General features: G+C 39.9%; 2 protein-coding genes across 2 annotated transcripts in view; both read right to left on the bottom strand.

Annotated features, from left to right (window-relative positions):
- The window catches only part of insra (insulin receptor a), a 43,751-nt gene extending 34,532 nt beyond the window's left edge, over positions 1–9,219 (bottom strand). The window contains exon 1 of the mRNA XM_020591353.1: positions 8,021–9,219. Coding sequence (XP_020447009.1) covers positions 8,021–8,126 — 106 coding nt within the window. The 5' untranslated portion in view covers positions 8,127–9,219. The remainder of the gene's footprint in view (positions 1–8,020) is intronic.
- A 9,944-nt stretch (positions 9,220–19,163) lies between these two features.
- mfsd14a2 (major facilitator superfamily domain containing 14A2) overlaps positions 19,164–27,535 on the bottom strand; it is a 23,944-nt gene continuing 15,572 nt past the window's right edge. Inside the window, exons 9-13 of the mRNA XM_020591550.1 lie at positions 24,390–24,461; positions 23,953–24,065; positions 22,238–22,335; positions 21,424–21,581; positions 19,164–21,332 (exon numbers count right to left, since the gene is read on the bottom strand). Coding sequence (XP_020447206.1) covers positions 21,120–21,332; positions 21,424–21,581; positions 22,238–22,335; positions 23,953–24,065; positions 24,390–24,461 — 654 coding nt within the window. The 3' untranslated portion in view covers positions 19,164–21,119. The remainder of the gene's footprint in view (positions 21,333–21,423; positions 21,582–22,237; positions 22,336–23,952; positions 24,066–24,389; positions 24,462–27,535) is intronic.

Here is a 27,535-nt window from a genome sequence, read left to right as displayed (position 1 = left end):
TGATCCAGTTTGATGAGAAATTCTTTAACTATGCTGTTGCACAGACAGGTTACATTTTCACCGTCTCAGTCACTTCAAATCCTATTGGACCACAATGATGTAATACAAGAATTGACTGTAGGACTAGAAATTAGATCAATTATCTGTCAATTATTTCTTAACTATTTGGGCTAATGAAGATCAGAAAAAAGTCAATTATGAGATCACACAGTGATGCCTTCAAATTACTTGTTTTGCTTGACTAACACTCCAAAATTCAGTAATATTAAATTTACAGTGATATATAAAAGAGACAAACAGCAAATCCTCACATGTGAGAAGCCCCCCACCACTGCTATACAGACCCATTAGCCCTTTAGTGTGCCTTAATGGTTTTTCTGTGTCCCTTTATTGTAGTCTTACAACTCTGTTTTGTATCGCTTTTTGGTAGTTTTGCATCTCATTTAGATAGCTCTGTCTCTATGCAGTCAATTTCTCTCTCTTTATTTTCATTTTTTCTCTCTTTGGTCTCACTGTGATGGTTTTTCAACTCTTTGTGGTGATTCTGTAACTGCCTGATCATTTTGAGTCTGTTTGTTTTGCAACTATTGGTAGACTTGTAACTGAGTTCTGTAACTTTCAAACAAGAAATATTAGAGAAGCTCTGACCCAGGGCCCCTAACTCAGGCCTTGGCCCATTTGGTAATCCATCAATGGCTATATTGCAGCTGTGAATATGATGTAGTGATCTTGAAACCTCCTGCAAAATATATTAAAGACTATTACACTCAACAGTAATAAGAATTTCTCAACTCTCTCTTCTGGAAATTAACCAAGCTCTTAAACACATGCTTCGTGTGACAAAACATAAGTAATGATGGTCGTAAAGACGTCTTCCTCTGCAGGTGCATCATGGGATACTCCAGCCTGACTTTTACAGACCACAAGTCATGGCCACAGCTGGAGGACTGCTGTCTGGTGAGAGGACTGCATTTGTTTTTTTATCAAGCAACCCACCACTGAACTGGGCGCATCAGGCTGACTGATTTGCCATGTGGGGGAAGAGTTATAACAGCTAGGCGTGCCCCTCTTCATGGGTGCAGCTCATTTTACACCTTCTGTTTTACATAACAGCACAAGACAACCGACGCACAAACAGGGTCCAATCACTGAGTGTCCAAACAAGACACTTTTCAGTCCATGACCTTAACCAGAAAGCTAACGCTGCAGCAGTTCTCTTGAATTCAACTTTGAGGATTGTTTAAAATACAAGCAAACTGTCCTAACACAGGCTTAAAAGGCAGCCTATTAAAATCACTTTTCTCCTTATAAGCCACATTACTCCACATTAAACCTTTCTTATCAAACTGTTGGGTCTGCTGTAGATCTAACAGAGAACACATTCCAGCTACAAACAGCCTCCCTCTTTCTCATACAAGACCTCACACAAACTGAACCACTTCAATGAACAAAGATGGCCGAAGTGGGGTAGTCACAGTAAAGTCAACCAGCAGTGCACTGAGTGACCCTGTGGAGCAGGCGAATTACAGTGTGGTGAGTCCAGGCTCCTATCAGTGTACACTTTCAGCCAGGACAGTATTTTTAGTGCAACATTCCCAATAGAGAATCTAATACACTCCTGCCGTACTGATAGCGGCTCACATTGGAAACTGGGATTTTTGAACGACAGCAGAGGGAGAACTAGCCGCGCTGACTTCTCCCTGTGTGAACACCTAGTCCATGAACAAGATTTTGGCAGATGTAGGAACTTAAATGAGCACTAAAACCAAGTCTGCGACAACAACTCTAGCAAAACAAACCAGAGTGCGCTCCAGAATTTAAATCCTCCCTGCATTGTTGAGAGAGAGAAGAACTAGGAGACGTCACAAAGGTTACTATGGCAACCAGTCCAGCTCCAGCTCTACCTACCTACTTTGAGCCAGACAGCCTGAAAACAGCCATGGTGATCTGAATCATCAATTAGAGCTGTTTAAAGGGCAGACTGTCATTGGCCAATGCCATTAGAGTCTGTCCATCTCTATCACTTCCTGCTTCTCTGAGATGAATTGTCAAATCAGTGTTTTACCTAAGGCACCGAAATGCATTACAACAGCATTTAAAAACACAATGACCTGGTTGCTTCAGGTAAATAATCATTAAAAGGTCACATAAGACCAACATTATCCTTTAACCTTAAGCTCCATTTACACAGAATCAGAATACAATCTGTGTCTGTATATGTTTTCTAAAAAAAGAATAAAAATGCACAGTATTAGAACTGTAACAAATCTAGTTAATTAATAGGTAAGTTGTTGGAAAAAAAATCTGCAACTATTCTGAAAATCTTAAGTTGTTTCACTCATTTTTTTTTAATGCATGGGTAGTAACATTCTCTTTTACTCTTAGAGGACGTAGTGCTTTGCATTGTCATAACAGTGTAAACAGTCTCTCTTTGGACCTTTGATTGCACAAAAGTAATTAGAAGGTTCTAGGAAAGTCTGAAGAGTAATTTTTCACATTTCATAAATGTGACTGGAAAAGCAATTAATCAATAATGAAAATAATCATTAGTTGTAGTCCTACACATTTGGGCTTCAGCTCAATTATTTTCATAATCAGTTAGTAAGCCTTTTTTTTTTGGTAAAACATGACTAATCATTGCAGCTTGCGGCATATGGATCCCTCTAAAGGTGGTCTGGTTCACACTACGATCAGACCACTGACAAAATTCAACCACTTGAAAAGTAAATCCATACAACTTGATCACCCACAAGATGAAAATATCAACTGACTACTGTCACCCTACTTATGCATTTTCCATGTCGCAATAAAGAAGATAAGATGCAAACAAGACTACATAATTGATACTAAAAGTAAAAGCAGTCAGCATGTCAGTGATGACATGTCGCTGTCCTGATAATAAATCCAGATAGATACCATTGTGAATGCCTGATGTAAATCATCAGGTCACAAGAATAACCTGAATTTCAATCAACAGCATTAAGGAAGAGCACAAATACTGTACATGTCTATACTAAAGGGAGTCACTTCTACACGCCCTGTCTGCTGCACGCTCAGTGACACAGGGTACTACAGCTGCATCAGCAGCTTCTGATCTTATGAAGGAGGTGTATGAAGGGGAGGCAGGAGGGCTACAGGTTGTTAGGCTAATGGTGTAAATTATTGCTGGGTCTTGCAAAGAACAGAGACCTCAAAGAGCATGCAGGAACACAAACACTCAGTAATTGCAACACTTCTCTTTACAAGGCTTCTCTGTTCTGTCGCCTCCCAGCCCAGATTAAAACTAAACACAGATCTACAAGATGACACACGGGTATACTGTAAACACTGAACACAACTTTGAATAACACTGCCTCCACGCTCTCATTTTAAAAGAAATAACGGCATATAATACAAAACATATGCCTATTTCAAAAACGTAACGTCAAAGGCAAGCAAGCTGAAATTCTAACTGTTTCAGGCTATGTTTCATATGTCAGCCTAAACATTTAGCTTTAAAAGGCTAACAACGGCACTTAGAGTTAATTAAGAGTTTTGTCATCTGCCCAGTTTTAAATGTTACAGTAGTTAGAAAATGGCATTACATACAACGACATACAACTTTTCTTAAGAGTCAATAGATTCTCCTATAAATGTCTTGTAAGCAGGCACAGGGGGATGTCAGATGTGCCAGCTGTTTGGTTGGAGTGACACAGCGAGCGCACCCCATTAACAATACGATAGTGTAACTGACCTGGGATTAAAATTAAACCAATGTAAGTCAGGCCTCAGTCTTTAAATGGAGTGCAATGGTGTAAGAGAGATAGACTATAAACCACTAAGTTCCCTCTTGGGAATGTGTGGTGTGTATCCTGTGAAAAAATGGCTCTGGACCAAAGATCATTTGTGACGCAGCTACTCACCATCTGCCCCCCCCCCTTCCCCTTACTCTCTCTGTTGGTTGGCAAGACAATCAGTTTTATATATGTATGTGCACACAAATCACAAAGGTGCCTTTTTCATTTTAAATGAAAACCGTGTGAGACAGCAGAGTAGTTTGACACTAAAATGGCAAGTGGTCACACTGCAGCTAGTGTAAGCCTCTGTTCACAGGATTCATAGAAGATTTTTAAAAAAAAGTCTGTGGCCACTGAGGTCACTGTTGTCAAGGGGATAATTATTAGCTCTGCAGCATGACAGCATGACAACAAGCACGTTGCTCTTACAACAGGGACACAGTGTCAGTGGTAGAAAGATCTGAGACAAAAGGCTTTCTTGTCAGATGTCTGGTGGAAGTGAAGGGTGCAGGTGTGTCACTGTTACCAGTCTGCGTTTAATTTCCAAAGTCGAACCTGTCAACCAGCATAGATGGCCATTGTTGATGATGACAAGTGCAAAAATTCTTCTATTGTACACATGTCAAAATGCACTCGTGACTTTCATGCTTGAGACAGCAGCAGTGGTTTAGGGCAGAGTGTTTTTGGAGAACTAGTTGGGAGGTGACAGTTTCATCACCTTACAACTGCTCTCCTTGTTGGGAGGCATAAATCAAGGGCGCCAAGTTCTTGGCTTGCTGCCTGCCTATGAGACCTGCTAGAGAGGTACAGTACTAAACTGGCTGCTGCTGACGTCATGGCAAGCCACCGCTGTTTGACACTTGATAAAGTCATATCGTGGCACCACAACAGGCTGTAGTCTGACAAGCAAACCACCTGAGACCACAGTGTGCTACCTGAAATGAACCAAGCTGGAAGTTAACCCCAGGTTGAGGCTCTAATGGTTTACCATTACATTCAAGTCACAGAGCTAAGCATCTGGTTTTATAAAAAATAAAATAACTGGTGATGTTCTGAAGGTAGTTTCAGAATTGTTAAAACTCAGACTCTAATCACATGAATGCAAAAATATTCTGTCTGATAAGTGATAAAAAATATTTTTAATCGATTTCCAAAGTTGCAACTGTTTTCTATCCAGCTGGTGATAAATGAGGTGACAATGTGCTCACTTGTTTTGTACAACACAACAAACAGAAGCATGTTATTTTGTATATAAATAAGATGCAGCATCAATATAATGAAATATAACTGATGATAAAACTTTTCAGTTGAATTAACTTTATTGCCAAGACAACAAATGTTGTTAGGAGCTGGCCTAGACGAGCTCACAAAAACAATCACCACAAACTAAAAACAAAATGTGCCTTAAAATGTCAGTACTTTACCCTTAAAGAGAGAATAGCAAAGTAGTCAAATAACCTTTAAAATGTTTCTTGTACAAATTCAGTACAAGGATGTCATTTCCAGCTAATGTCTTGATAGAGAACAGGGGTGCAACTTGAGAATCAGCTTAAATCATTTTCCTGCAGCATATGAAAGTTTTTACTTAGGTGGGTAGTACATGCCTTCACAACAGCATTAGGTATTTGTAATGGCTACTACTGGGTACATATGGCTTATTTACAGCTCTAAAATGGTCAAATGGCAGTCGATGGTAAATAAAAATGAATCAATTCTCACTCCCACTGAACATTAGTTTTCACAATTAATTGAATGTTTCCGTAACGCTGAGCTGGAATGCAACCAACAAGTAGCTCAGACGACGCCCTGACTTCCACACTGGTCGGTCCAGCTTATGAAATAGGCGAATGTGAGGCCCAGGTTCCCTTGTGTGGTTCACTCTCCCGTCTGAGAGGAACGGGAGGGGCAAAGGGGCTGCAGCGCAATTACACAACCTACTTTTGATTTATGTCATAAAATTCTTGCTCAAACTGGTTTGCTGACATTGCTCCATTCGCCCATCGCTACAATCTGATGAAGGGTGAGAGAGCCTGGGCTTTTCTTTTTGTTCAGAGTGCCTCTTAAGTCCAGCTTGTAGCAGTCAGAGTTTTAGAGCTACTACAAACTGAGTACATACAGAGGACAAACTTCTTATACTGGGCAGAGGAGGAGGAGGAGCTCCTGTCAATCTGTCTTAGAAATAATGAAACACTTTGTAGTGTTAATATGTCAACATGACCTTGAAGAACAGAAATAATATTGTGATACAAGCATCTGTAAAGGCTTGTTATATTTTGCAACTGTGACTGCAAACCTAAAGTAATCCATCTGGACTGATCTTTAAAATCAAAGATTTGAAAGAAATATTTAGAGATAATAATAAAAATCTTTTTTATACATGTCGATCACGCTATAAAACAACAATTAACATTTCCAAATAATTACATAAAAGATAGCTTGAAGGTGGTGCTGCAATAATTAATCAAATAATTTATGAATTGCCAACATATCTGATAATCAATAGTTCTATCCGCTGTGACAGCTGAACATGTGTCCGAATGAGAGAAACGTATATGAGACAAAGTCAGAAAGCTGATTTTCTTCCACAGACAGAGGTAGATTGTACAGTCTCCCAGGTCCTGTAAGATCCCCTTCTCCTCAGCCTCTCCGCCTGTAAACAAACCGTGCCAGTGAGCGACATGGGCTCCAGGGGAAATACGGACTGGAGCTTATTGGATTACACAGTGTCAGGGGGCAAAAAGTAATGCAGTTATCAGTCCTACATTGATCAGTTTTAGACGACTGCTACTGATTTATTGTGATTGTTTCAGTTTCATAAATAAGTGAATTAGCTGTTTTGCTTGATCTTAAATTATAATATGTGACATTCAATGGCACTGCCTTGTGCTACATGATACTGTAACAAGCATTTAACATTATTCTCTGACCAAAGGATTAATCGATTAATCAGGAAAATACCCAGTAGGTTGAGCAGTATTGAAAATTATCCTTAGCTGTGAGCCTACTTTAAAAATGACTTTATTAATAAACATAATCAACATTTTTTCAGTACAACTCTCACAGTACAGTAATGACAAACAGACTGAGCACAAGCCAATGTTTTTCCAACTGAGCTAAATATTATTTCAATAGGTTACATGTGCTACATGGGAGCTGTTTATAGACAAATAAGTTTGGAAACTCTTCATCCCTGCTGAATCATAGGATTAAATAAAAACTAAAACATTTCCTGGTGCGTGGGACATTTACCAGACCGGCCTCTGGTGTTCTCATCTATAAAATGCACACTTAAAAGCAAGTATTCCCAAAGCTTTGCCATACATTTCCTCATAAATATAACCAATATACACTTCCAGTAAAGGATTATAAAAGTGTACAACAGTGAGTATCATTGGGGTGTTTAAGAGATATGAGTCACTGCAAATGTGTTCACTCATTCATTCTTATCATCGGGTTTGCTGGCAGGTGAATATAAGAGGACTGACAGGAGATGTAAAGACGGATTACTGTCGCATTCCTTTTTGGACCACAGCGACAAACCGAGGCTTTTCAATCTACAAAAACAGCCAAATAATTTCTCTAAATTCTTCTTACTTATTTGGGACAAAACATTTTGTTTACAGTTCCTGCAGGCTCAAATAGCTGATAAGTGTTAACCTTTGTCCCTTCAATGCAGTGACCGTCTACAACTTGCTGCCTACGTGCCTTCATCAAACAACCATCAATAACAACACGCACAAAAACTTGGTCTAACGTTACTGCAGCCGGATATCTGCGCTGATCACTAATACTGTATCTTTACATTATTTCTGATCATGTTTTTCTCCATTATTGATGTTTGTTTAACTGCGAAAAACTATTGTATATAGTCTAGAATTTGTAGGCAGTGTCCCCTCATAATTCTTCTAACAGTTATTTCGGTCCTAAATAACTAAATAATCCTATGTCTATCAAAATACAGGAATTAAAAATAACTTAATCAATTTACCTATTTTATCGGCAAAAGCATAAAATGTGTAAAACCTTTCAATTTTCAGTGTTAATCGTCTTAACCGCAATCGACAGTTTTGGACAGTCTGACATTTTAAAATAAATACGTGTAAAATTATATCTGGGGCCTTAATGTTTTACAAAATTTCGGATTTCTTATAATGTAGTTGCAAAGGGCAATCGGACAATGACATTTTGCATAATTAAAATATAAATATGAGCAATGCTAAAATGTGACAGTTAGCGTTACTTACTCTCTCCACTCGCTCGATGACAGCTCATCACAAAGCAGACAGCGGTCAAAACAAGACCCAAACACAAAGTCCGGAGACACATAACTGATTCGGGATTAGACCCCATCCAGCACTATTCCAAGTCAAACACACAATAATCCTTGACGAGGATGACAGTTCACACTGCAAGAGAAATGCCTTAGGAAGCTGGTTTGGTTTTGCTACGTGGGCCAACAGGTAAACAAAAATAAATAAAAGACATCCCGGAAGATGGGCGGGGGCACGAGACCAACGTGTTCAATCAAACACGAGCTAATGCTCCTGCTAAAGTTAGCCACCTCACGGAAAAGCACGCTGAAGAAACAACAGCACGGGGCAGGGATGCTCTGTCTGTGTCTTTAAATGCACTGGTTAGTGAAATTGGCCCAGCTGAGTTTGTATGTACTGGAAAAGAAAGAAAAAAAATACAACTTGTTGGCCCAACAGAAGCTAATAACGTTACAGCTAGCAGCTAAGCTAGCTAGCTGCTTCGACTGGCTCCTCCACCAAAGTCCAGGCCACAAGTGAAGTTTGCGCTGCTTATCACCAGCTCTCTCAATTATAACTTTAATAAAACCCACGCATGTACACACAGCTGTAATGCATCTTCTTTTAAATAAAAGAAAAAAGTTGCATTCATAAAAATCTCCGTAAAGGCGACAGTTAACTTAATTTCAGGTGGATTTTGGAGCCCTTTGCTACTGAGTCGCTGGTTGTGGCATGCGTGGCGTAACGTTAGCGCGTCTTTCGTAAAATCCTCTCAAGTCTTCCACCGAGAAGAAAACACTACATTTGACTTGCTACACTTGTGAAATACGGTGATATTTTCCGACCAGTTGGCTAGCTCCTAAATGAGAACTCTTTCATTTCAGTGAGACTCTGACAAGCTGACAGACGTGACTCCGTCGTGCTTCTGCAGCGCTTGCGCTCTCTATTTTGATTCGGGAATAAAAAATAAAAACTGCCTCTGCTCCACGTTGTGATCGCGTTCCGCACAGCTATCCGCTGTGACAGCTGAACATGTGTCCGAATGAGAGAAACGTATATGAGACAAAGTCAGAAAGCTGATTTTCTTCCACAGACAGAGGTAGATTGTACAGTCTCCCAGGTCCTGTAAGATCCCCTTCTCCTCAGCCTCTCCGCCTGTAAACAAACCGTGCCAGTGAGCGACATGGGCTCCAGGGGAAATACGGACTGGAGCTTATTGGATTACACAGTGTCAGGGGGCAAAAAGTAATGCAGTTATCAGTCCTACATTGATCAGTTTTAGACGACTGCTACTGATTTATTGTGATTGTTTCAGTTTCATAAATAAGTGAATTAGCTGTTTTGCTTGATCTTAAATTATAATATGTGACATTCAATGGCACTGCCTTGTGCTACATGATACTGTAACAAGCATTTAACATTATTCTCTGACCAAAGGCTTAATCGATTAATCGGGAAAATACCCAGTAGGTTGAGCAGTATTGAAAATGATCCTTAGCTGTGAGCCTACTTTAAAAATGACTTTATTAATAAACATAATCAACATTTTTTCAGTACAGCTTATTGGATTACACAGTGTCAGGGGGCGAAAATTTAATGCAGTTACCAGTCCTACATTGATCAGTTTTAGATGACTGCGACTGATTTGTTGTTATACACTACCAGTCAAAAGTATGGACACACTATCCCACTGAATTAAATGGGAAAGCCTGTCCAAACCACTGGTCGGTAGAGTACACTAAATGCATTCAAAAAACCAAGTTTATTTACAGTGGTGGTCTACCCAGATTCTTTACTCAAGTAAAAGTAACAATACCGCAGTGTAAAAATACTTTGTTACAAGTAAAACTCCTACGTTAAGAAAGTACGTAAATTTGCGGATTCCTTTTGGGCCTGTTTATATGCTTATAATTTGATTTCCTTTACATTCTGCTGGCTAGCTTGTGAAATTTCCACCAGAAATCAACAACCCTATGGTTATAGTGGGCTGTTGTATTATTAATTTGATTATGAAAAGTAAGTAGTAACTGAAGTCATCAAATAAATGTAGTGGAGTAAAAATTACAATATTTGACTGAAATATAGTGAAGTTAAAGTATGAAGTAGAAGAAATTAAAAAGACTTGTAAAGTAGCCTACAGATTCTTCTAACTTGTACTTAAGTAGAGTACTTGAGTAAATATATTTACTTTCCACCATTGTTTATTTGTATAGCACCTTCAACATCAAGATTACATTGTATGTGTACATACACTTGGCCTATAAAGCTGATTCTGGTTCTAAGAAAGATGATTACAATCAGTGCAGTATATGAATAAATAGTTCCATGTTTAACTTATAATAAAATGCAGTAGCAAACCTTCATTTTAAAGAACTGAAAGTTGTAGCGGGTCTGAAGTTTTCTGGGAGTCTGTTACAGATGATGAAGGCCTTCAAAGGGCAAACTAAGGTGGGTTGTCTATGAGCAAACCCAAAAACCCATCTAGAAAAATATATACATTGAAATGAAGAGTTGAAATACACAGTGATCTATAACAATGGTCAGTCTATAGCTGGCTAATGAAGTGAAACACTGCAAAGGTGTGTTATATATATATATATTTTAAAATAGAGCAGTAGTCAAAATTACAGTTGATACGGTTTTATATGTCCGGTCACATTTGGTCCTGTTGTTTATGTTGGAAAATGAAGAAGACTTATTTTAGGAGCTGAGGGGAAAAGATGGGGAAGGAAATTTGGTGTGTGATTCAGCCATTGTTTAAAATCAGAACTCATTTTTCCATTTGATCCTGTGATGTTCTCACACTCAGACAGAGAAATGGAAAAACGAGATTACGTATTTCACACAGTGTTCATAAATAAGCCCCCAGAGGCTGAGAATATGAGAGATTGTTCTTCCTGGCATGTTTGTGTACAGATGCAGTTGTGCCACAATACTGCAGTATCTGTCACCACTGCCTATTCACTACCTGTTTACATCATCCATCAAAGCAGCAGCATGTTTGGTGCAAAATGATCCGGTCCTGTTGTTTATTGTACTAAAATTGATCTTACTGGAATACTACAAAAGCTGCTATTACGGTATTTCTGTGGCAGCTGTGTCTCTGGCAGGCACATTCAATCATCAGTTTATTGTGAAATATGGCTGAGATTTGTGTGTAAAACGGTCAGGTGTTGGGGATGTACACCAGCCAGTATCTGCTATTGATGCAGGCATTGATTCAATGGGAAACATGAAACCAGAGAGCATTTCGTTAGCAGTAGGTAATCAGAGTTATTTACCACAGTGAGTAATGAGTGGATCACTGAGACCCTCGGGTGTGCACAACAACACATCTGAAATGGTTGAAGGAAAACGGAGGCAAAGCCTTTCAACAGGCATCACCTACAAGGCAACAAGCAGGGGGAGAAGGGTTACCACTGCACAAAAGTAGTTGTAGCTACTGAGCCACTTGGAGCATCACACATTTCAGGAATATCTTGCGTTATAGGGGAATAAAAGCTAAATTGCATGACTGTGAATAACCCTGTATTGAGTGTGCAGTCAGTAGGAGTGAGGTGCTCTAATACGAACAAAGCTAAAGATAAAATGAGTGACTGGATAAAGCCATGTCCCACATCCCACTCATGAGTTACACACTATTTTACACCAATAAAAAAACATTACAAATGTTTTCCTTTGTGTTGGTTGTATGGGCTTATTAGCACATAACAACTGGGGACATGCAATCATTCAGTATTAATGATAATAGCAATAATATTCACATTTTATTATCGCATATAGCACTATTCAAAACATTCTCAAAGTACTATCAATCAATCAATCAGTTAAAACATAAATAAAAAATCATTTTCTAAAGTTTTTGCATTGCATGTCCTGTAGGACAAATGTTTGGACATTTATGCTTTTTTACTTCCTTTAAAACATCTTATTCTCTTCTTTTAGTTCTAGGTATTTAAAACAGAGTGTTCATCAACAATCGTTGTTGTTTTAAAATGTCATAGAGCTACTTAATCTTGTTTCCTAAAATTATTTTTAGTAATGTAAGATGAAGCCATTTTCAGTACATTTCATCATTAGTTTACACCAGGGTGCCCATGGAGCAGCGTATGCACCCTGCTTTGCTATTTTGGTCAGAGTAGGGTCATTATGACTCCGAACTATTGATGTGTTATTGAGGCTAAGATGAACAAAAAAACAGATGAGTCATAAACACATGATCTAAATGCTGACATGCCTGTTGCTGGGGAATGAAATGGGGTGGTTTCGTTGAGCTGTGTCTGCTGGGGTCAGGTTTGTTGGACTGCTGAGAGTGGAGCAGTCCCACTGGACCCTGTGCACAACCAGTGCAAGTGAAAGGTGGAGGGGGTGACCAGTTTTCTGTGTGTAAAGTTTTAATTTTGTAAAGCAGCAAATAACTGCAGCTGTCAAATAAACATAGTGGAGTAAAATGCACAGTGTTTCAATCTGATATACACCGATCAGCCGTAACATTATGACCACTGACAGGTGAAGTGAATAATATTAATATTGATTACTTCATTACAATGACATCTGATACATTAAGCAGCAACTGAACATTCAGTCCTCAAAGTTGACATGTTGGAAGCAGAAAAAACGGGCAAGTGTTAAAGGTCTGTGACTTTGACAAGAGCCAAATGGTGATGGCCAGATGACTGGGTCAGAGCATCTCCCAGACTGCAGGTCTTGTTGGGTGTTCCTGGTCTGCAGTGGTTAGTACCAACCAACTGCCACAGCGTCTCCTCTGTGTTTGTGGTATTAGGCAGATGGCCATAATGTTATGGCTGATCGGTGTACAGTACCTCACTGCTATAGTGTAAATGTAGGTACTCTCCATCACTGATAAGCAGCATGTTAATGTAGCTTGCTGAAATGGAACTATTTTCAGATACTTTATACTGTATACTGTACTACGAGCTAGTTTGAGCTATAAAAATGCCACATATTCAAAAGGTTAATCACATGCCTTGTATGTCAGACCTTCATCTGTATCTTAAGTAATTAGTAACTAGATGTCCTTTAAATGTTGTGTAGTAAAAAGTACAGTGGAACACAATGGAGTGCACATAAAGATGCTCAGGTAAAGTGCAACTATGTCAATACTGTATTTAAGTACAGTAAATGAGTAAACTTTCCTCTACTGATGTTAGATCAGTTTGCAAAGCATGTTGCAGTGTTTTCATTGTAATGTATTTTTTCTACTGTTCCTGATATTCACCAGTTTCACTTCATTTCTCTGGTGCCTGAAAATCAATTAACAGGCTCATTAATCTTGCTTGAATTGCACGAAACACCGTTGCATTATTGTTGGGTGTTAATGCAGTACAGACCTTTGACAGCAAGCTATATTAAAATATCATTACCACACAGCAATAATGTAATACTGACAAAAAGGCTTGATGGACTGCAGAGCTTAAGCATCAGAAAATGTAAATAGATTATCAGACAGCACAAAAATTAAGGGAAACCAGTGGATGACTGAAAAAGTAACTAAAACAATAAATCAACATCTGAACATTAAAACATGGTCAGAAAATCTGTACACAATTTGCAGGTAATGTGCCAAAAACTTGCAAACATACTGGTATGCTCCTAAACCCACAAACAAAGCATATACTAAATACTTTAAAGAATTGGTTCTTATTTTCCAAAGCACAACATGTGTTTAGACTGATTTATTCCAGCAGGCATGGTTATTCCATTCACTTTCCTGAGGTATGAATATCACCGTGACAAGACCTGAAACTGGCTGGAACAATTCACCATTCGGTTTCCTGTCAAAGTGACTTGTAGCTGTGTTGTGTGGTAACACTGCTTGTGACAGGAACTCCTCAAGGAAACTTAAACATCCGATATTTACATATTGGGTGTCCAAAAGTATTACTTTTATAAGCAGTGTTTCCAGAAATCATATCCAAAAGTTGAACAATAAGCAAACATGGGTGTCCTGGAAAGGACTATGACTTTGGCATTTGCATCTGAAAAGGCTGCAGTGCAGCAGTCCATTATTAAGTGGTTTACAAATAAAACAAGTAATTGTGGAGTGTGTTTTAGATAAAGATCTAGAAATTAAAGTATTATATGTATTGCAGAGGGTACAGGTACCTGAACAGGTTGCCAGTCTATCACAGGGCTGAAACATAGAGACAGACAACCACTCACATTCACACCTACAGGCATTGCAGAGTTAACCTAACCTGCATGTCTTTGGACATTTGTGAGGAAGCCATAGAAAGGCCCCAGAATCATCTTGTTGTGAGGTGGCAGTGCTAAACACTGCATCACTGTGCTGCCATATCAACGCTCAAACAGGTTAATTGTTTTGGTGAATATTAGCTTCGTCTGCTCAGGGAAATCATTCCTGAAGATTTTACTTTACTTTACTATCCTTGAGGGAAATTGGTTTGCAGGAGGCATATACACATTACCACATATAGCACTTAGCAAACATCAGCTCATATCAATGTATTACAACGCTACATGACTTGTAGCTATAGATTACATTGCACTGCACAAGAACAATCATAAATCAATCACATTGACTTGGGTACAACTTAAAGTGCTCTGCCTGAGGATGGCAGCTATGCTGATGCACAAAAAGTCCCAATCTGTATAATGGTACACTGTGGAAAATGATGCAAAAGTAGATGTGATTTGTGGTTAATGGCCTGACGGATGAAAAACTCACCGGGGTGGTACTTTAGCTGTCACTCACAGCATGGGTTGTTAGTTTATGTTGCATCACTCTCAGTAATGACATCAGTCTCCTCGAAATGATCAGCTCACTGCAGGAAGGGATTCAAGTGCTCTTATATAAACGCTAGATTTTTACACACACATATACATAGTAGGTTGCACCCTGTTTGAACGTGACAGTAAAACCAGCAGGGTCAGGGTTCAGAATGATAAGACTGACTCAATGTGTTATTATTAATACACTGACAAAAACAACCCCAGTACATCAATCTACAGAATCTATAAGATGTGTAGGAGATATTTGAGAGGTAAATACAAGGAATTTAAAACATATTTCTTTGTTAAGTATGGCCTTGGAGAAGAAACTAAGAGTCTTGCATCCAGAGATGTTGAGACCAGATCAGAGGCCCACACCTACTCCAAGGCTTAAAGTCATATGAAGAAACACTGATGATCTGCATATAGAACATGAGAAAACAGGCACAGTGGCAGGGGTCAGTGTAAAACCCAGCTTCACACAGACCTGTTTGACTGAAAGAACAATGAGGTTCACACATGTCATCCCGGGGCTCTTCCTAGACGCCAGCAAGCTGCACTTCACTACCTCAGGAAAAGATGCTCCCGTGCGGCACGGCTGAGTGGGACATCCAGCACTGGGCCCACTTCCCCTTCCCAGCGCATGTATGGGACTCGAGGTGTACAACTCTAAAGATAGATTTCTTCCTGCTGCCGTTTCCAGTTTTTGCAAAGACAATACTTTGAATTTTGAGGCTGTGCTTGATGGATGCACTGAGGTTAATGAACAAACATTTTTAGTAACGGCGCCGTGGACTGCATGTGGCCTCTAGCCAAGTCCGGGGGACCAGTGGAACATGTAAACATTCTTCCACTCTCATGCACCTAATTGAGGCCTGGAAAGTAACTGTGCAATGACAGGGACTTTGCATCACAACACATTCCAGCAGTTCCCCCTAGATAGTCACACGGCCCCATGTATCCCCGACACAAGCACAGATCAAAAACTAAAAGAAAAAAAAAACTAGAGGGGCTCTGGAGCTCACACTTAGGCCTCGAAAGTGATCTGAGCAGCCACCTTCTGTAAAGTGCTCAGAAAAGTTGCTCTTGTTAAAACATGCCCAACCCTTTCCCTGGCAGAGAGCTAAAAATCCTAATGAGGCTGTGTACCTTTAATTTCCAGAAAACTAAAACCTGTTTATAGATCTATCAATAAACTGCAAGCGCTGAAGGTTACAAGTTAAAACACTCCCCCTGCTTTAGATGAGTGTTTTAGATGCTACAAGGTCGATGCCAAACCATGTCTCCAAGTCTTCACATGTACAAACAAAATGATAGTGTGATATAAAACAGAGCCAAGGTGATTGTGTTTCTTACACCATCTACTGGATTAAGCCCACAGTGTGTATATGGCAGTTGGTAATTATCCAAACTCAATTAAAGAACCCATTGTGCTGATGAGCCCGTCAAAACTAAATCCACCGCAGTGGCCACAATGAGCATGGATTATGGGTAAGAGTCTTATCTCTACTATCCCAGGTTAAGACCACATACTGTAGCACCTACTGCTGCTTCCCAGAGGGAAACGCCAGTGAGGCAGAATGCGCAGGTTGCTTCAAGATTATTCTCTCAATGTTCGGGGAAATCTCTCACTTCAGAGAATGTGGATGAGAAGTCCTTGCTGTTTATGTACTCGTTTCTCAAATGCAAGACCAAAAGTGATGCAATTTGTAAAGCTCTCCTGCTGCAGATGGTTTAAAAACATAAAACATAACCCAGGGTAAACACTGTCAAGTTAATAAATTCATTCCACAAATCACCATCTTTTTCAGTCATGTTATGATGCTGGTTTCTGTACGAAGACGGTTTCTACAGAAGCAAACAAACACAAATGAGAAATAAATCCTTAATTCAAATAGGGTACTTTTCAAATCAATAAATAAAGCAACATTTCAAAGGGAACCTGAATATAACTAGTCCATTTAAGCATTGATGATTAAAAAAAAAAAAAAAGCAAAGGTTTATGATGCATATTAGTGGTCAACGCTGTAACGTGGTAGACATCGTCAGTCCCTAAGTATGAACACAACCGATAGTGGTGTGCCAACAGGATAAGTAAAGAATTTAAAAATCCTTCTCATGTTAGTTTTGGGCATGTGAGCAGTCTTCACCGTGCAGAACTTTATGTGTAATAAATGGTTAGTTCAGAGCATTCACAAGAAACTTTTATGGATGATGAACGAGTTAAAAAAAAAAACTAACTTACTGAAGGTTCACATGAGTTTATACCATAAGGAGTCTGAAGCAATAGAACTTAAGATGGTGAGAGAAAATATTTAAGATGTGCAGGTTACATTTTGGATTTTCTTGTTTCTTTCAAGGCCTTTTTTGAGGAAACAAATAAATGACCTGCTGACACCTCGGAAGGACTTTACATGTGCTTCCATGTGGCTTTAATAAAGAAAGACTCAGACCGCAGAAAGTCATTCCACTGCTACCAGGAACTGTGCTGCACTTAGGACAGCTGGCCACCTACTGACCTGGCCTGCCTGGCCCCAGTACACCTTTTGTGTTTCCATTGCACAGCGTGAGCATTGCTCTTGCAGAGTATGCCATGGTGCAGTCTTTGGTGCACCCAGAACAGACAACAGTAGGTGATCAATGGAGCGGTTTGGTTTCCTTTTACTGCTTCATATGCACTGCCATCTCCTCCTTTATTTATTTATTTATAGAGGGCAGGTCACTTTCTTAGGCTGAGACACTTCCTGTTGCTCAAGTTTTCTCTCTGCCAATCAGAATACAGTGATGTAAACAGCCAGGTTGGGGGCAGAGTAGCACGCACTGGGACCTGCTTCTGAGCAGGGCCAGATATCACACTTTCTAGCTGGGTTCCAGCCAGGCATGGTCCATTTGGAACACAAACCCTGGTATGGTATCGGTATGGTACAGTTCCCTGTGGCAGTGGAATGATGCCATAACGGGTCTGACCATAAATAACAGCTGAATGTAAATGTATAAAGTACATTAGTGGTGGGAAGCAGGGTACTGAAGGACAAGATTATTAAGCCACCAAAGTTAGAGTATGAAATAAACAGTTAAAAAAAGCTAGACAGAATACCAGCTGTTTATAATTGGATCTAAATGAATCTAGCAGCTATTCAATTTAGGATCCTTGTTTAAATACAACTGTGTCATGAACCAAATGACCATTAGTTGTTGAGACATACCTTGATCACTATTAGTTTTGGCACAAACGTGAAACAAAACATTGGGTGCATGCTCCAAAACTCAGAGGCAAACTCAAATATTTCATTGTACAATAAACCTTTAATAAATAGTTTGTCCTTAGTACCCCATATTTACATAATAGCCATCATTTACTGATGTTGCCACACATGTCTTGGCTAATTTTAGGCACACAGAGAGGGAGTTCAGGCCACAGACCACATCGTACTAAAAACAGGAGTGGCTAGCAGGAAAGTCTTGAGAAATATATAATAATAATAATAATTAATAATAATAACTGCACCATACAACCAAACAGACCAAGAGGTGGTCATCTTGTTGAGCAATACATATATACATTTACTGCACGCACAGGTGATTTCTGTACATACATCATCTGCTTGGAAGCTGTAGAAGTGCACGAAGCTGGTGCAGAATCTTACCAATTTACATGGGATCTGAATTTATGCCTTTATCTATGTGCTGGTCTAATACATGATGATTAAAAAAAAAAAAAAAAAAAAAAAACCAATATTAAAAAGCCTGCTTTCTAGAAATCAATACCCCCTCTAGGGGAAAAAAAAAATTATACAAATTAGTCAAAATGTTGAGGGTATAGTGTGGTCAAAATGTACAGCTTGGCTTGGAACATACGGTGACTTTTGTTATGATCTACTGATAAACCTGGGACAAATATACGAATCCAACTAGCCACAGTGAAATGCTTGTTAATAAATGAAGACCGAGACTGGAAATGGAGATGGACCTTTGATGATTTACCCTCTAGCCACAATGTTGAAATGATTCCTAAAAATGACTGGTTGAAGCTTTAAAAGCTATAAAAATAGCATTACAACTTAAATCTTCAGCCAAAGAAACGAAGACAAGAAAAAACTAAAAATGATTTAACTCACTCAAGCGCACAGTACAAAACAGCAGGAAAAACAAAATTTGGCACAAAATATATGCAACACATTTCACTTCAGAAAAGATGTTAAACGGGGTGAAACCACCTGTCGGATACTAATCTGGACTGGCTATGACTTGGTCATTCAAGGGGACTTGAGACTGTGGCAGAAATAATTTACCAGTTGCTAACGCAGTATGTTAACAAATATACCTGCTCATGCACAACAACAAAATAAAAATTTTAAGTCCTAGTTTGTTATTATATGAATGTTTTTTTTATTTATTAATTTAGGTTTGTGCTGTTTCTATATCTTCTGCTTGGGTGACCCGCATTAGCAGATTAAGATGGGAGCTCTGTTATTTCCATGTGTGCAAGGATGAATAAACTATCCATCGTTATACATCATTAACAATATCAGCTGCTACCAAAACACAACTCTCTTAACTTATGGCATCTGTGAGGCTCAACTCTGCCTTCAAATGTTCTGCAGCTGCAAAGGTAGCAGGCACCACAGTCCAAAACTCTACCACCTGTGAAACCTCCCACAGAAAAACCTGGGGCTGCTGTTCGATTCCCTGTCCTTAACAAACCACCCCTTATCCAGCCAACACACGGCAGCACCTCTCAACCAAAATGTGGAACCAAACCCACTCATGCTTTCCACCTTTCTATCCTTAGCCTTGAAGTGCAGCTGTGAAATCTGCTAAAATCAAAACATCTACTTTCCTTGCCTGTGAGAAGGTGACATCAACATTCCTTTATCTACTGGTCTGAACTGCTGCTGCTATTTGTGGGGAATCTGCAGAAAGAGAGTTAAAAGCCAGCTCTGTCTAAACTTTCTACCATCTGTTGTTAGTTACTGTTTGAGAGACGTGCGGTGTCTGTTAATGGCTGCTTTTATGGCTGCTGAAAAGTCAAGGACTGCAAGAAAACATTTTCTAGTTCCTATCCAATTACTACTGTAGAAATCTTTATCCACTGCATTACATCACACAGCATGACTGATAATTCTATTGAAGCTTATGATTTTAATTCAAAGACTACAATAAACAGTCAGCGTCAACACTGACATGTTGATAGCAGTGTTCAAGCTCTGAAAAGTCCAGAGGCTTTTAAAATAAAACCATGGTTCTGCAAGCCTTAACCTCGATGGTGATAAATGTCAGGTGACAATGTAATGGAAGGGCATGAAAACAAAGGAATAAAAAAGTGTAATGGCTCCGATGGGAGCGAGAGCGCAATTACAGAGCCTCCTCAGACCTCGGTCTTCATACAGGTTATGTAATGTCTATATATTATTATATATCTCTGAAGTTATTTCAAGGCAACATCTGACGTTTGTTTCTCGAGTAAAAACTTGAAGCACAACTAGCTTTCAGTTTGAACAGAAAAATATACAACTCAAACTGTATTACTTATCTAGAGAATGACAAGTAGACATTGGAAAACAGTTTCAGCTAAACAGTGGTCTCCCTCACACACTTCTCTCTAAAATAGGTGGACATTTAAACAAAGTGTGGTCTTACAAAACTTCCTATATGAGAACTGGCTGACCCACCCTAACAGAGATCAGGCAGTGCCTCTCCAACACTGCTGTGCAGAGATTCCTCTCACAGGTATACAGCTGCTGTGCTTCCCTGCTGTCCATACAGAGGAAGAACAACATTCCTAGATGCTTTATCAGAGCTGTAGTTGCAACAACAAGCATCAGAATAAAAGTTAGCTTGTGAAAGACCATTAGACAAGTGCTCAGCTGTTTGTTACACTCTTGATGGGACAAACAGTTGACACTGCACTGGTTAGAGGAATATGAAGAATCACACAGGGATTTAGTAACATTTGAGATGTACCCCACACTAAACCAAATCACTTCGGTTCTGTTTTGCACCAGGTGGGGAGCAAACTGTTGTATGCTCCACTGTTACTGCTTTATAGAAACCAAGCAGCTCAGCCAAGTCGCACACACCTTTCCACCGCAACCCCCAAAAAATGCGTGACACTCTCTTCACACAGGGTCTTTAGAGAGTCCTCTCAATAGCCAGCTTTAAAAAGCAAAATGGGCTGCTATTGAACTGGTGCCCACTTTTGTGCTGTGGACACAAAGACACAGACACCTCTTCGTGGCACTCAAGTCTGACGGGTGCCATGTGGTAAAATGCGTGTATCTGTCAGTGTGTGCAGGGGTTCAAGGGTGGAGCGAGGGTGTCTGCCCCCCCGTAGCTGAGGTTATACACTACTATCCTCCAGCAGTGGCTCTTTTCCCTCAGCTCCGCTTCCCTGGGGGCTGTGAGAATGACTCTGTGCCCCGTTGCTGTGCTTCTTGTAGGCGCCAGCCCTCATGCCGGGCCCCGTGTGCTCTGGGATAAACAGGGCCACCAGCAGAGACAGCAGCACTGAGCATGCACCAAACAGGAAGGGAGGACCTGGGATGATGGAACTCTGAAGAGAACCAAAAAAGAAAGAAAAGAAAAAGTTAATGTGAAGCACAAGATTTAAAAAAACAAAATTGCAGATATTCATTAATGCTTACCTCATCAGTGGGGTTGGCCATGTTGGATTTGGCACCCTTTCCAGAGCCGTCCGTGTCAGACAGCTCCACATGGAACAAGTAGAAGACAAAACCGTAGAGAGCTGGGCCCAAACCATTACAGAGGCCCCGAATCCCTGTAATCATCCCCTGAACAACGCCTACACAAAGACAGATATAACGCTTTTAGTAAAATCTCTAACAGATGCTACATCTCAGTGGCCAGTTAGAACAAAATTACTATTTGTCAAAGAAATTTAAAATAAACCTTTACAAAGCAAAAGCACCCATCAGAGCCTGAATGTATCAACTTTCAATTCTGACATACAGGTAAACGGCAGTAAATTACATAAAAAAAATGCATCCAACTTCTGATTCAAAGGGATACCGTCTTGTTAAAGTGGGACGGTCAATAAAAATAATGATAACAATTCTACTGTTTATGCCTCCTCTTTCTAGCAACGCTTAAGCACAGGCCAAGGGTATTGAACTTCAATACTTTTTATGTATTTACCCAAATTGTGTCTTGCACCGAGAGTAGAAAACCGGGGAAAAGGTATTCAAATGTGGCACCGAATGCAAGGTCATACTCTTATTAGATATTGATTCATTTGTTCAATAATTAAACTACCCTGAGCCTTTGTTTTATTCCCAAAGTTCTGACATGTTTACTTTCAATACACACTTATGTTATGAAACTGAAAAGAGAAACATTATTATTCCAGTCAGTTTAAGACAAACATCGTTTTGGTATCCCACTGGCACCGATCGATTCCCATCGGTACAAACATCTGCCACCAAACATTGAGAAACTTGCCTTGTTGGTCTGGGTCTGCATTACGGGACACGATGGCACTGATGGCAGGGAACGTGATGCTGGACATGGCTGCAACGGCTCCAGCTGCCCACATCATCCTGCAACCAAAAATATGCATTTGTTAGGGACACAAACAAAATTTTGTTTAACCTTTCAAAAACTGGATTTGTGTGTGTCCTTGAAGGTGAACTAAAGGTTAAGGCTACTGTAGTTAAAATCTTGACTGTAAAAAAACAAGAAACTAAAAACCAATTTGACTATATTATGAAGGATGTCCCTCTGTAGCCAAATTGCAGCTATAAAATAAGCAGTGACTGAGCCTTGAAAGTCCATGTCAGTGTGAATTTATGCTCAAGTTGTACTTCCCATCTCATTTTTTTAAACCCTTTTTATTAACACAGAAAAGGATTCTCACCTTAATTTACTAAATACATCCAACCCGACCTTTATTTAACCCAATTTCCAGGGTACTGACCAAAGGAGAGAGGAACAACAAGGAGACAAGTGGTGAATGTTTTCTTTCAGAATCAATATTTAATTTGGTTGCTCTGCCTTCCCCTCCAGGCCAAACAACCAGACACCCTGTTATGAGACCACATCAGAGATGAAACCGATAGTGTGACCCATGTCAGTAGGTGGTGGGTCTTCGTTAAAAGCACCTTTATTCATATTTTAGGATTTCAGTAAATGGACAATAAAAAAAAAAAAAAAGTTTTACTACCGTCTTACTGCTTTCTAAACTCATGTTGTGAAAGACAGTAAAATCCTGTGCATGTGTCATTACTGCTCACAAAAGAAAATTGGTCAACTTTTATACTAATCAGACAAAACAAGTTAAAGCACCATACTGACGCCTTTAGACTTAGTCAGTTAATGAGACTACAGCAGCACCACTGCTGAACAAGGCTCTGCTTCCCTCTGGTGGCTCATCGGGGGATTACAACAACAGTGGGCAATGAGAAGGAATTCTGATGAAAAGCCAGCAATGAAACACAGTAATTTAATAATTTTGCTTAATAATAAATTTAAAAAAACAGCATCTATCTGTTAACTGGAGGATGGGGCCTGAACCATGCAGGGTTAAAGCATTGTGCAGACTGCACTTCCACTTATAGATTTGATCCCAACATATGCTGTTAAAGGTTCCTAGCAAATTATTTGACTAAAATACAAAATAAAACACGCACAAAAAACTTTCAACCAAAAGCACACAAGATTTGGTTGGCAAATGTTTTAATGACAAAGTAATTTTTACAACGCAGTAATGTTCTATATTAAAGGGCAAAATGAAAGTCCATCTTCCCACATAGAGTACATTACATGTTTGCTGTTTGATTTGAGTTGAATGAGCCACTGTAACTGGTTCAGACATATTATGACTGTGATCTTGCACCATGTTGCAAATGAATGTGTGAAATGCTGATGTGAATGCTTGTCTGTTGCTGTGTGACCGTGGTAACCCAGCCTCTCGCCCACCGTCAGCTGGGACTGGCTCCAGAGCACTCACAACTCTCTAAAGGATAAACTGGTATAACTAAGGGATGTCTCTCTGCTGGCTTTTGTGAGATTAGCGCACACTTTTGAACTTGGAGTGATGCAGCTGGAACTGCAATCAATATCTGAAGCTTGGGTTATTAAAACCATTAAACCAGTGTAGGCTCTCACTTCTAGTGGGAAGGTGTGGGTGTTAGAAACAAGTTACAAAAGTTACTGACCAGGGCTGAGAGCCAAAGCCATACCACGCCAGCTGGAGGATCTGGAAGCCAAGGCCGAGCAGAATTGTGTTCTTATTCCCTATTGAACGCATCAGGATTCCCAACACCACCGTCTGGGAAAACACACCAAAGGTCATACGGGATTAGACAAAGCAAGCAATGTGAAGAAGCTGCGGAGGATAAATACTGTGCCAGTCAGCATTGGCCTTGTTTTTCCCCACAATAATGTGAATATGCCACTGGGCTTCGGGAAGTTGTAAAGGATGTTTTACTCTATTGTCTGTCATCTTATAAACAACTGTGTTATCAACTAACTGAGAAAGTAATTAACAGGTTAATTGACGGAAGAAATGGTCAAAAAGATTAAGTAGAACAACAATACTACAAAAACAAGGACATGATGCTCAATATTACAGTAGAATAACTTTTTCCAGTACCTGAGCTAGTATTGAGAGGATCCCCACAACAGCAATAAAGGCAGCCACCGTCTCTGATGTGAAGCCTATGACCTGAGGGTGAGAGAGCATTACCATAGCATGGGTTGTGACACGAGTGTTCACCTAAACACAAGCACAGTCAGAGACAAGCGAATATCTCAACACAAAGCTTTCACTATTTTGAAAGAAGGGGACCTGTGGGTGGCCTTTTTCTCTTTACTACTGCATCCTGGAATAACAAGTGCTTCCATTTCTTCCCTTTGCTTTCTCTGGTGTATTTAGGTAAAATACAGTTTAATGTAATAATTTATGACAATTAATGTGGAGAGATTTAAGACTTTTGGCGTGTGTGGTGGTTATTGATATCCACATTGCTACAGAACTACCTTGCTGTCTTTTACAGGATGGCAGACGACAGACAACTTTAAGCAGTCTGACAAATAAGACCCGTCAGGCCCTCGTCAGTCCATGCCAGCTGCTACCAGGCTTAGAGCTGTAATTGGGCCTGAAAAGTTAGGCCCGACAAGGCCCGAGCCCGACAAGTACATTTTTGATTGACAGCCCGAACCCGTTTATAGCCCGACATTATTCAAAGAATAATTATTTTGCCAAGAATGAGTCATTTATACATGTTTTAACATAATTTATTGATACTGTATTGAACATCTCAGCACTCTAAAGGGGCAGTGCACCTCTTTGCAATTGTCACATGGCTGGGAATAACAGAGTTTACGGGAACCCTCCCATACGCAGCCCCGACAATAATTAGTTCTTGTGCCAGCTCTTCAAACCCCTCGCCATTTACGATGTTAAAAGGCCTGATGTCTTTACAGCAAAAACTGACACACTTCTCCGTGATCGCTTGTTTCACCTTTTCAGGGATGGGGTTTGATGTTGTAACAAACGATTTGATTGTAGGTTAATTCTGGGGCCTGGCACAGCATCGCTCAACATGCCTTCGCAGCGAGGAATTCCCTGTCGTTTTGCTGTCGTATTTTAAGAGAACGTTACATTTCTTGCATTTTACATAACCCACTGGGTCATTGTTCTCGTTATGCACATGTTCAAAATGTTGCCACACCTCAGACTTAGCTGCTGCTGGTGTAACCAAAAAATATACGCCAGAGGCAAGCCTTTGTTTCACCTCATCCATCTTCGTTCTTCGCAATGCATCTTTCTTGCACTAATTGAAACGCATCACGTGACCACTCATTTAATGCGCGAGCCTGAGCCCGGCCTGAGTAAAAATGATAGAAATTAAGCGCGACCCCGTCGGGCAGGGTTCGGGCTAAGAATTACAGCTCTAATCTGGCTACCTGTGTTTTAAAATACACAGGGTTTCCTGTGTTAGCATTTTGCTGAGACACCTAATGAATTTGCTGGATTCATTCTTCCACTGAAACAGGTGGCTCAGCAAACCTGCCGATTCCAACTTAAATCAGTGAAGGTGAAAGTGTGTGCTCAGCAAAGTTCCCCTTGTAGCACTGAGATTATTCCTTGAGCTTTCCAGTAGCATTTTCAGTTTATTAGTAACACAAATGGCAAAAATATAATGCCATTAGAATCAATGAGCATGTGTTAATCACAAATAGTAGTCTTAAACCACAACTTAACAAGAATTTATGTATTCATTTTACCAGAGACATGGTAGCAAGTGTACATGACATGTTACCTGTCTGAGATAAAGGAAAAAGCTGGAGTACTGGCCCGCCTCGGGGAGGTAGGAGAGAAACACTGTGATACAGATGAGAAGCACCGTGGAGTCCTGGCCCACTTTACGCAGAGACTGCCCAAGAGAACAGCGAGAACAACTGAACATATGCCCAGAATTTCAAACATGAACAATATCAGTGGCATTTGTGATACACCGATTTATACACATTTCTTATTTAATAAGCCCTGAGCCACAATGGCACCTCTGCGGCCCAGTGTCTTGCCATAAACACTTCAGTTAGCTGTCTTCCAATACAAAATGTGCTACTGATACAGTGTCTGAATGAAAGGACCAGATCACCGTCTTAAAACAAACCCATGCCCATGTTTACATTGAAACTGGTTTTTCTTGCTGTTACCTTTCTTCCTGTTCATACTGGTAATTTAAATAGTCCCTCCTAACATGAATGTTTTCGGATTTAGCAAAAGCCCTCATTTCAAGGCAGAAATATGTTATACAAAATGTCTGAGTAATGAGATCTCTGCAATCTGAATTAAGTCAGATAGCGCCCAAATATACAGGAGGAAGAGTAACAGGAAAATGACTAACACACTAACTTTGAAGGATAGTTGACTGTTCTGCCTGAGACTGCTGAAGCCTCATTAATTTCAATTCAACTTTTGAATTTATGTTTGCACAGAATGAGGACTATGGATTTATCACCTCACACATTTATGCATCACAAATGTTACTGTAATAGAGTACAGTTGCTTTCTCTTATGAAAAAGCAATTCCTAAAGCTTCAGCAGTTCGCTCTTTTTAAAATTCACCAATTAGAAATAAAGGAATGTGGCTATACATCCTTGTGCAGCTCTGCAGGAACAAATGATTAAAAGAAAAGACTGTTCAGTGAGCAATTTGTGATCAGCTTGCCCTTGCACATAATTTACATCACCAGTAAGTGTGTTTCCAGCACGAGGGCCTTTGCTAAATCCGAAAACATTCAATTACACAGTTCATTTTACTTTGAAAAAGCTTGAACTTTAGACAAATGTTTTTATTCAAACCAAAGCACTAATAGCTGATAAAACACTGTATTCAACAGCTGTTTAGCTTGATATAACCTGTGTAAAATACTGGGTCACAACTGACTAAAAATGATCAATAGAGAGGATTGTGTTTTCACTCACGGCAAAAGGATCTGCCTGTTCCCAAGAGATGGGTGCTCCCCATGATGCTGGCCTCATCTTCTCTGGCAGAGACTCTGGTACAGCTACTAGGATGAAGCAGATATCAAGGAGGGCGATTGCCGTGGCCAGAATCACCACCAAGGTGTCACCATAGTTGTCAGACAGATACGCGCCGATTGCCGGGCTGGTGACCAGACTAGCCGCAAAGGTAGCCGATACCTGAAAGGAGAGAACAAGCACAGCTGAGGTGAGCAAAAAGTGAAGTGATCAGTTTTCCTTCCATGCAGTTTTCAAATCAACTG

This window comes from Monopterus albus, unplaced genomic scaffold, assembly GCF_001952655.1.
Source record: "Monopterus albus unplaced genomic scaffold, M_albus_1.0 scaffold14.1, whole genome shotgun sequence".
Classification (NCBI taxonomy): Eukaryota; Metazoa; Chordata; class Actinopteri; order Synbranchiformes; family Synbranchidae; genus Monopterus; species Monopterus albus.
The sequence above is the reverse complement of the archived record's forward strand: the minus strand, read 5'-3'. Positions and strand labels throughout refer to the sequence as shown.